This window comes from Poromitra crassiceps (genome assembly GCF_964638095.1).
Source record: "Poromitra crassiceps genome assembly, chromosome: 19".
In the NCBI taxonomy this organism is placed as follows: domain Eukaryota; kingdom Metazoa; phylum Chordata; class Actinopteri; order Beryciformes; family Melamphaidae; genus Poromitra; species Poromitra crassiceps.
This window is the reverse complement of record NC_139646.1, coordinates 15994477-16005341: the sequence shown is the minus strand read 5'-3', so window position 1 is coordinate 16005341 and position 10865 is coordinate 15994477. Positions and strand designations below refer to the sequence as shown.

Sequence of the window (10865 nt, the reverse complement as noted above, 5' to 3'; positions counted from 1 at the left end):
CACAAACTGACATCCTCTGACAATAAACCACTTTTTATGCCCTGTGTTTACCAGAAGCTGCTTCACCCCCGCACCCCTCCCAGCTGGTGGCATTTCACCACTAGTACTGGGACCAATGCATCTTGAGTGGGCAGCATCAGGGTATGGGGGGTAAACAGAGGCAGAGGTTACTTGCTGTCATAGCTGGAGATATGAGCCGTATCCGGGGCCTGTTGACAGGTCAGGAGGAGGGGCCTGACTAGAGGTCCACTGCGTCTGTGAGGTGTCTGGTCCTAAAATAGCCCAACAGAGAGTATATAGAGGTCTATGGGAAGGTCCCTGGCCTTCAGACAAGAAGCTCCACTCTTGATGCACAGCACTGAACAGCAAGAGAAGCACAGAGAGAAACGCTGCTTGGTCTTTCTGAAGGAGACCGACTCAGCTCTCAACTATTAATTTAAGAAAGTCTTTTGCTTTGAGTTTTTAAGAGTTGAAGGAAGTTGAACTTATTGTGGGAAGATTGCTGCAGTTGGACCGTTTTTCTATCAAGTACAAAGTCAAGTCTAAATCGGATCCAAATGAAGTACCGCCAGTGCCCTTCGTCCCAGACCATGAGAATTAAGGCTTCCTACAAGGACTGTGGTGTCCCGGTCGCAGTCCCCTGCGAAGACTCTGCCTCCCTGAAGCCAAGCCGCAACGTCCACTTCTCCAATGACATCGTCTTCCAGGACTGCGTGCGCCAGGGCGAGCTGGAGAGGGTCGGGGGCTTCATGCGAGCCAGAAGAGTCAGTTTGGACACCATCTACCACTCAGGTGAGGCACTGAGAAATCACTCAAGTGATTGATCTTTACACAGTAGCCTATGTGAAATGTTTGTGCAGTTAGAAATTCAGATTCAACTGATTGGTTTATCATCAGCATTTCCATCATTGAAGTGTTTCTGAGCAAGATTGATCTAATGGTGTTTGGCATTGCAGGCATGGCTGCAATCCATGAGGCTGTCCTGTCTGGGAACCTGGAATGTGTGAAGCTGCTGGTCCAGTATGGAGCAGACGTCCACCAACTGGATGAGGAGGGATGGACTCCTCTCCACATGGCATGCAGCGATGGCTTCCCAGAGATTGCACGGTGAGCATCTAGTCTGTGCAGTCATACTACAATTTCTAGATTTTGTGCAAGAATGGAAATTGACATTATTTTGATTTTTGGAGCACAGCACATGATGTAGCACAGCACAGTTAAGAAATGTTCACACATTCAAGCCTCAGTGTTGTAACAGTAATTAACCTTGATCCGTGTCTCAAACTATGCCCTGTTGGGTCCTTGAATTTGAGAAAATTGGGCCTGGAAACCTTGAAAAGTCCTTGAATTTGATGTTTAAGGTGTGGGAGCCCTGATACTAACAAAACAGTCAAGTCAATGGACTGGTCAAAAACATATCTCACTCTAAAAGCTTGTAGCAACGTTTTTGAGAAACCGAGGCATTGGTACTGACTGAGCTCAGCTCCTGATGACGCATCTGATTTCTCATGCAGGGGCGTCGTAAGTAGGGGGAAAAGTGGGACTGACTACCAAGGGGCCCGCATGTGGGGAGGGCCCCTGGCCCAGTCGGTAGGAGGCAGCTCACACTGCATGTCCACGCATTGACAGGCACTTAAATGGTCAAACACACCAACACACGCTCACACATTGGCTGGAAGCCCTCCTACGCCACAGAGGAAAGAGAAGCTGCAAGATCTACCGCATTCTTGCACCCCGCTGACCTTCCTGACACCGAAGCATGGCAGAAACTCGCCTTATGTTGGCCAACATGGCTCATTTCAGCACAGGCAGCGGCATTTGATCGCTCTTTTTACTTAACGGGGGTTATATTCTGTTTCTTTCAGCTACCTCCTCTCCCTGGGTGCCGACCACGAACTTGAGAACGAGTGTGGGGAAAAACCGGCTGACCTCATCGACCCCGAGAACAAGGAGCTGCTGGAGCTGTTTGGGCTGGATGACGACAACTGAGTTCACCTGCCTTTTTTTTTTTAAACCACAAACTATATTGAAAGCTGCTCCAGTCGGCCCGGCTGCTCTACAGCAACGGACAAATCAATTCAACATCCTGAATTTGTGAACTGGACTGGAGGTCAGAGACTCGGCAGAATCGTGCGGCTGCCTCCTGAGAGTGGAATGGACTTTTGCTGGTCAATCTCCACTGCCACAGATTTAATTTTCTTTGCAGCACATAACACTTTTGTACTCTGTTTTTTATACTATTGTGAATTAAGAGAACCTGATGGGAGATTTTCACTTGTGTATGTTTATTTTTGGCATGTCTGTGGGATTCAGAGGGCTTCTGAATGTTGTGAAACCTGAAACTGTTGTTGTTGCCACCCAAATCACCTGCGGCACCCCTCTGAAAGCATGCCCAATGCTGTACATACTATATGTATGGTTAGAAACATTATAGACTTGTCTTTAATATCTTGTTATCACAATTTTGAGTTGACTGTATTTGTGGCTATGTTTGTCTATCTCAAACACTTTTAATACTTATTTTCTAAATAAAATTTATAACAAAAATACCCTTCAGCTCATCTACCATTTCCACACTTCCCTGCACAATGTGAAACAAAAAACCTGTTGAAAGAACTGCATTGATTCGTGTTAAATTGCAAATACTGCAAAGTAGACAGACTGATCATTTGTCTGAAACAAATATTTAGTAAAGAAAGGCTAGAACATCAAATCAATGTTGGTTAATTTGACCAGTCATCAATTTGGGCTATGTTCAAAAGGTTTTAAAAAGAGACCGATGAGACTCGACTTAAGTAAAGCAAGTGTCGGGTTTCTGTAAAAAGCTGACATATACTGTACGTATGCCCAGTTGTGCATATAGTTTCGATGGCCAAATGTACCAAGAAGACAATGTGAAACCACACCTCCAAAACCCTTCAGTTTAAATATCTGACCTCTTGAGGATTATTGCAGGATACACAATGTAATGTAGTTAATCCCATCAAGAGGGATTCAAGTCATAATGAATTTCAATAGCACATTTGAGGTTCAAGTTGTTCTTCAGCCATTCACTACGATGATTTAGGATTTATTCACTCAATAACTGGTCTGTCGACAGAATACAACTTCAATATTGATTAGCAAATGTTAGATGCAGGGGTACAAAAACATAAAATATGGTTATATACAATGGTTATTCCAAAAAAAGAGAAAAGGCCACTGTAACGGAGTCTCTGTAATTGGTGTGTAGCAGCACTTCCCCAAGTTCATTCTTTGAACTTCCACTCCTGTCGGCACATGGGACACTGCTGCTGGACCTGCTGGGAGTTCAGCCACTTGAGGATGCAGTGCATGTGGAAACAGTGGGAGCACTGACCCCAGACCAGCGGACAGTCATCCCCTGGAACCTTACCTGGAATGACAGTTTAATGTTAGCCTATACAGCCACAGTATATCCAGGGTTTGTGTTTGACAGCCGTTCCAACCTTCATTTGCTACAGCACATTTCAAAACAGTGAGTGACAAAAGTGCTTCAGAAAATTAAAATAGAAAACGTACATTCGATTGGGCTGAATCTTTCAGGAAGTGTAAAGAGCACCCAGGCCACTGAGCCCTGAGTGTCCGCCCTGAGACTGGGAGGTCGTGAGTTCGATCCCCGGCCGAGTGATTCCCGAGCGCAGCGCACGCTGCTGCTCACCGCTCCCCAGGGGATGGGTCAAATGCGGAGAACAAATTTCACACATTGTGTGACAATCAGTGGGACTTTACCTTTACCCCTGTGGGTGACCTAATGGAGCCAGATTTTTAATGAGGTATTTAGGGCCCCCTAATTACCTAATGATGTGAATGTCACTAGCAATGATGACATAATCTGGTGACATCACTGATGTCATCATTGAGTGCTCAAGTGACACTGGTGACATCACAAATTCTATACACTAGACTAGTGGGAGTTGGACCCCCCAACCAGTGGGAGCCCATCATGTCCCCACCCATGTCCCTGTTAATTTGGGTGGTGATGAGCTAACTTTACACAGACCACGGCTGGTTGGTTTATACTCACAGTCGGGGCAGCAGCCATTGAAGGACATCCTGCAGATCCCACAGTTTTCATCATTGGCCACCCACAGCCAGGATGCCACTCCGTTCCACTGCTTCACTTTGACCTTCATTTCCCGTGTACCTAATGTGGTGATGATCAGAAAGGACACAGCAGCTCAAATGAGTCAAAGCAGCGTTAGCTAACGTTAGCTAGATCGACAAGCTAGTGATAACTGCTGCGTTCAGTGCGTGATTGTATGTTAGCTATTAACGTTATTCATAGAGATATCCACTAACCGGTAACGTTAACTAAATGTCAGCAGCGTCTAACGTCTCTCTGAAACGTTAACGTTACCTTCAGTGGGTCACCGCAAGATGAATTCTGTTCTTTCTTTGTAAACTTGAAATCATTTTCTGTTGGGGAAATTTCTTCTTCTTTTTACTTTATGGCAGACTGAGAGACGCTTGAGCGTGTTGCTGCCGTCTGTGGGCCGATCAGAGGATTACACGCTATTCTGTTCACTGAGAAGAGTCTGGTCTGACTGATTGCAATGGTCTTCAGAAATTTGTCTTGCAGGGTGCAGACCGTGCAGACAGATGATACTCTTGACTTCACTGCCATCTGCTGCATGTTTTGGATGCTTATTTTTTCCTATGTTAAATTATTGCACAAAGAACACTGTTTTATAAAGGTACTATAAACCAGAAGGAGTAAGAGTTTAGGAAATGTAAATAATATGTATCTTTATCAATTCCACAGCTTGTATTATTTGAATCAAACCCAACATTTTTACAACATAGGGAAATCACCACTCATAACTGATGTGTCACTTACTAGCAACCACTTTATTTAGCTACTGTTCACGAACTTGACGGACTATCTAGTTAAAATGGGCTAAGTGGGTGGCGGAGGTGTGGTTCAGTCACGATTGTGATGTCATCAGTGATGATGTCATCTGTGATGTCACTTGAGCAATTGTTGTTTGTTGTTGCTCCGGCTCATCGATCAGGATGTTGGGCGCCTGAAGTATTCTCTCTCAGGGGGATCTCCGGCGGGCCCCAAAACATCTCCATGAACATAGCAAGGAGAAGATCAGATCTTGCAGACCGTGAATGCAATGAGAGCAGCCAATAACCAGGTCGCGATTTCATGGGCGAGGGCGAGGTCGTCCAGGGAATCTGTTACTTGCACAGGATTGAGGAAGGCCAGGGAATCTACTATCATCTGCTCCATCACTCTGTCTGGAAGCTGCTCTCCCTGCTGACTAGTACAGTGTTGTGTGTCCACTTGAGCAATTGTGATGTCATCAGTGATTATGTCATCATCAGTGATGTCACTTGAGCAATTGTGATGTCATCAGTGATGTCACTTGAGCAATTGTGATGTCATCAGTGATGTCACTTGAGCAATTGTGATGTCATCAGTGATGTCACTTGAGCAATTGTGATGTCATCAGTGATGTCATAAATCCTTCCTGGCTGAGGGTATATAAGTGGTGGTCATCACTCATCAGTGATGTCACTTGAGCGATTGTGAGTCCTCCGCCGCCAGCAGCCAGTAGATGGCAGTGAGTCGACGCTCTCAAACGGAAGGTGGAGAGAAAGCTTCGTCACTTCCGTGTACTATTTAACTTCCGCGATCCGGAGAGAGCTGAACGTTTTTGCCGTACTGAAGAAACGAAAGAACGAGATACAGTATCCATTTTACCTATTTCGTTTTAACGTTTAAAAGAATAAGTGCCGGCATGGCCGATAAGATGAGCATGTCTTTGGACGACATAATTAAGATGAACAAGAAAGGAGGCGGCGGCGGTCGCGGAACTCGAGGCGGCGGCGGCGGCGGCGGCGGCAGAGGCTCGTCAGGCCGCAGTGGCAGCTCAGGCCGGGCCGGGGGCTCGGGGCCTGCACGGAGCCGACAGAGAAACAGCAGACCCGCGCCGTACACCAGGGTATGAAGGAGAAGCCGTTCACAGGGAACGAAAATGGCAATGAAATGAATGTTACATTGTGTCTCCGTCCTTATCAGACGTGGTTGCATGATAACGGACACGGGGCTTTGTGCGCCTCATGTCCCAACGGGTTAACCGCCATTAAGACGTGGCCCGCGGTGGGTTGATGTTTGGCAGAGGTGGCTGTAACTTTAGTCGCAGATGTTAAGGTGTATCTTTGCGCCTGATGTGAAGAGTGGTCCTGCCTCGTGTGGATCGCCGTGTTGAAGAAGACCAGCGGACCCCGGCTTTCTGCTTTTGTTTCAGAGCAGTACTGGTCTGATCCACTCACCCCGTCCAGTGTCCAGCTCCTCCCGTGACCCACAACACGTCGACACCATGGCCACAATCACCTGCCATTTTTAGCCATTTGAGTAATTATTTTTTCATATCTGCTGGACCTGGTGACACACATAGCCGTAAACAAAATGGCGAATCTCAAAACTGGTCTCAAAAAATTATATTGCCTTGCATTTAATTGTTTTTATTTTTTGGGGGGGACTTGCAACACATCTCGACTACTAAAGTAAAACCTGAATGAACTTCGTAATGGCCTCTCAGTGGAACAGGATTCTTTTTATTTTTTGGGGGGAGGGGGACCCCCCCCCCCTCATTGGTGAAAGGCAACTTTGTTTTCCCTCATTTTGATGGACTCTTCCTATGGAAAATGTGGATGCTGCAGCCCCTGCCGTGGAGCCTACGTTTTTCAGGGACGAGTTACCATGGTGGTCAGACAGACCTAAGTCTACTGGACTCATATTTGGTTCTTTTATCATCCTTCCTTGGTATAATTATCTTAATTTAAACCTATTGTGTGTAGCCTAGTATGGACCAGACATGTTCACTGTTTTATCTCTGATTTTCAACCTTTTTCATATCAGTGACCCCAAATTCAGTCCACATTAGGGCCACAGACTCCCATTTTACGAGATTTGGTCTCAAACCAAAATCTAAGAATTTGTCCAGAACTCCATGACAGGAGTAGAGCGATAGCAGTCAAGCTATGACCCAAATAGTCATTATTCAGTCTCTATTGCTAGTATTACCTTGTCAATTGCATAATCCATCAATTTGGTGGGGACCCCTCGAAAAAACCCTCACCCTGGTGGTCCCTGCCACTCCCCGGACCTCATGTTGAGAACCGGTGCTTTAACTGAACTGGTGGCCAAGTAACACCTGAAAACCAGTCCACCCCCATGCTGACGGGACAAATGGAAGCTGCAGCCAACATCAGTGTTGTTTTCTTTGTTGCTCTTTGCAGCCCAGAGAGTTGCCAGACAAATGGCAACACGACATGTTTGATGAGGGCTTTGGAGGACGGACAGCAGGACGCACAGGAGGAAGTTCAGCAGCACCAAGAGGCATAGAGATTGGGGGCAAGCTGCTGGTTTCCAACCTCGACTTTGGCGTCTCTGACGCCGATATCAAGGTAATTCACAGGCACCAAACAAAACACCAGTGATCCATTTTGCCTTCAAGTGTTTGGAACTTTGTTGACATTTGCCACAATTCTCAATACTGTTCTCCAGGAGCTGTTTGCAGAGTTCGGAACTTTAAAGAAAGCAGCTGTGCACTATGACCGGTCTGGTCGCAGTCAGGGAACAGCTGACGTCCACTTCGAAAAGAGAGCGGATGCGCTCAAAGCCCTGAAGCAGTATGACAACGTCCCACTCGACGGTGAGGCTTGGCTTTCTTAAAGCACCTTCAGTGTTTTGCCAATGTCAGCTCTCTCTCTCGAAATGAAACAAATCTAAATGATCTTCTCCCTTTGCAGGCCGCCCCATGAAAATACAGCAAGTGACTGCAGAGGCCGACACGCAGAGGAGACCGCCTGCACAAAGGTGAGTGAATCTCCTCTTGTAGTAATACTTGGTGCAATTCTCCATCATGTAACCAGTTCGTACACCCAATTTAAGATAAACGCATTGATCCATGTGGGTAAATTAGGCCATTACATCAGCAAAAGTAATAGGATGTGTTGGGTAAATGTATTACTAACACTTTTGAATTTACACTTGTTAACGGTCTCAATAGTTAGGGGTAGATCAAAGTAAATATTTGGTTATTTATAATGTATTGTAGGGCTGGGCGATATAGTGAAAAAGTATATTGATATAAAATATTTCATATCAGTCGATATCGATAATTATTGATAATTTGTAATGACCCGTTTTTATTAATAAAAAAAAACGAGAAACGAGAAAAATAAAGAAAAAAGTTTGCATTTTAATCACTTTATTTTGAACCACCTAATTTTCAAGGCAGCCAGTTAATGTAATGCTAACACTGTCACACACACACACGCTCTTGAGTGCAAGCAGTAGTTTACAGACATGGTGATTGGTGACGTTTTATTTTGATGACATAGTGGTGTTGCCAGCCTTCTCAAACAAAAAACAAAGTTTGGTAAGGTGTATTTCAGGGTTGTTTACATTAACATTAGGTGATTCAGTGAATGAGCTGCCCTGTCCCGTTCGCACAAGACTGTGGGTTATTAATATGGTACACGTGTTGGCACGTTGTCAATTTACATTAACATTAACATGAATTGAAACACATTCACATTGAATTCTTTGAAATGTTTACAGACAACGGTGTTCTGCTTTCGGTCAGACTTGAAAAATCCAATATACTGCCATACTGGCGAGCTGGCAGGTCCCTTTTGTCGACAATTTCCTCCGGGTGTTCTCCCTCTCCACTCATTTTCTCTCTGTGTTGTTTCACCATCGTCTTTGGTTTCACATGTGTGGTGCCATGAGACCAAACCTGCTGTTCGCGTCACTAGCACTGCCCAAGACCATGATTGGCTGTTTATGAGCTGGGGCGGGTGCACGCCCGGGGTTTGTCTGTTAAATGAGTCGCTGTTTGTGTGTCGTAGCACGGTCCATTAACAAGGGACATGATAGGCTGTTTATAAGCACTCTTGTTGTTGTTTTTTGCAAGCAGCTAAGAGTTCTATCAAACTATTTTTGTTGTTCTTGTATTGATGACGTGTCTATTGCCGATATATTGCTATCGTTTTATTGCCCAGTCCTTATATATATATATATATATATATATATATATATATATATATATATATATATATATATATATAGAGTCCCGTTTGAAAGATTCCTGATATTGTTGTTTTGTTCTTGTAGCAGTTCATCCAGAGGCTTCGACAGGGACAGGATCGGGAGGCGGAGTGAAACAAGGCGAGGTGGAGGGGGCGGAGGCTCCAGGGGCCGAGGAAGAGGTGGAAACAGACCCCAGCTGTCTGCAGAGGAGCTGGACGCCCAGCTGGATGCTTACATTTCCAAGGTGTGTACACAGTTGCACATAATCAATTTTTCATGTGTGCTTTGGTCATTATGACAGATTATTGATATTGATTATATTGTCTCTCCTTCAATTTCAGATGGACACCAGTTAAAAGCACACGAGGATCTCTTATTTTCTTTTGTTTTAAACTGGCCGACAAAACAATGGACACTTTTACACTTGTTCTTTGAAGCCATTTTATTGTATGGACCTTTCAAATCTCATGATTTTAGTTTTTTTTCCCCCCAATACTTTTTGTACCTTGTGTTTTTTGTAGGACAGTTGATTTGAAAGATTTTTGTTGTTTTTTCTAGCCCATACTCTTTTCTCAATGTCCAAACAATTGCATTAAACTTAAAATCTACTGTTTTGTCATTTTGTATCATCGAAAGAATGACGAAATTAATCTTTACAGATTGTTTTCATGAAAAGTGAATTGTGTGCAGTGACTGCACCTCTGTTCTGTTACTATTTGCTGTACAGTTGATTTACAGAAGTGCATTGCATTGTTGGTATTTTCAAAGGCTTTTGCACATAACTGTATTAAATACATTATATTGTGTAATCTGCTAGTGTTATTAATTCAGTGCCACTGTAGCAATGTCTGCTATGTGAGATGGATGTTGGTCGTAAAACCAATTGCTGCTAATGGAGAGCTTGATTCTGCCAAAAGAATCGCATTTTGGTAAACGAACCGCATCACTGGGTGGCAACGGCAATGGAACCCTATGGAGCACAACTCATACTAGTTAATGGCCGCGGGGTTCCGCTGTTCTGGGTGGCAAGTGACGTCGCGCTCATTCATCCTATAAACCATCGTTGACCTTTTTTCACACCAGCCATTTTGTGTCTAAAAGGCAGGGGAAACAGTGGTATGACCAAGGGTTTCCAACTTTCAATCCATTTAGGTGTTTCAGTGTTTACCCTGCATTTTATAGACACAAATTGGCCCATTGCCATGGATATAATGGAAGGTAAACGTTTTTACTTTGAAATGAGGTTGGACAACTATATTTTATTTTTTGCTCAGCCATGAATCTTTGTATCATGGGGAGACTGGACACATGCTTCAGGGAAAATGCACAACTCTAGATGGTTTTAACTCGACAACAAAAACATTCTAAATTGAACCCCAGCTCACTTCCTGTAGCAGTGTTTGCTATTGACAGAAAAGGAGAAAAAAAACTAAAGTGGAGGACTGACCATTCTGTGAAAACCGTCTATACTTAAAATACAATTGATATTTGTTTTTAATTGTTTTTGCTGTATGATGTTCACTCTCTGGAGGACAATTTATCCGCCTTTAATTTACCACTGTGCTGATGAGCAGCATGGGTGTGAGTTGGGTGTGGCATTTTTGGCTAAAGTGAGTTCAAGTTTGCTCTTGTACTCTTGTAGTGGTCTCACTGCAGAGCATGAATGATGAAGCAAAACAAGTTGTATCTGCTATAATCTAAATCACAAAAAAACAACCTGTGATCTGAGTGCAGCGGCGCATGACACCGGCACCGTACGTATGCACGCACAGCACGCACGTCACCTGCATGTGGC

At 44.4% G+C, this 10865-nt stretch overlaps 3 protein-coding genes across 4 annotated transcripts; 2 read left to right on the top strand and 1 right to left on the bottom strand.

The window, feature by feature from the left end:
* Positions 1–381: 381 nt before the first annotated feature.
* ppp1r27b (protein phosphatase 1, regulatory subunit 27b) lies at positions 382–1989 on the top strand (the record flags this gene model as incomplete). Its single annotated transcript, XM_083655806.1, has 3 exons — positions 382–792; positions 957–1107; positions 1866–1989. The coding sequence occupies exons 1-3, from the start codon at positions 558–560 to the stop codon at positions 1987–1989; spliced, it is 510 nt and encodes a 169-aa protein (XP_083511932.1). The 5' UTR covers positions 382–557.
* Positions 1990–3109: 1120 nt separating this feature from the next.
* On the bottom strand, positions 3110–4466 carry anapc11 (APC11 anaphase promoting complex subunit 11 homolog (yeast)). The gene is made up of 3 exons (XM_083656331.1): positions 4379–4466; positions 4046–4165; positions 3110–3394 (listed from the first exon to the last, which is right to left on the bottom strand). Exons 2-3 carry the CDS (start codon positions 4152–4154, stop codon positions 3249–3251), a joined length of 255 nt encoding a protein of 84 aa, XP_083512457.1. The 5' UTR covers positions 4155–4165; positions 4379–4466; the 3' UTR covers positions 3110–3248.
* Positions 4467–5669: 1203 nt separating this feature from the next.
* On the top strand, positions 5670–9873 carry alyref (Aly/REF export factor). Of its 2 annotated transcripts, none has more exons than XM_083655725.1 (6): positions 5670–5972; positions 7273–7440; positions 7541–7688; positions 7786–7852; positions 9158–9314; positions 9412–9873. In XM_083655725.1, exons 1-6 carry the CDS (start codon positions 5769–5771, stop codon positions 9424–9426), a joined length of 759 nt encoding a protein of 252 aa, XP_083511851.1. In that variant the 5' UTR covers positions 5670–5768; the 3' UTR covers positions 9427–9873. The 2 variants fall into 2 exon arrangements, with proteins under 2 accessions (XP_083511851.1, XP_083511850.1); XM_083655724.1 differs by having other exon boundaries at positions 9155–9314.
* The last annotated feature ends 992 nt before the right edge of the window (positions 9874–10865 follow it).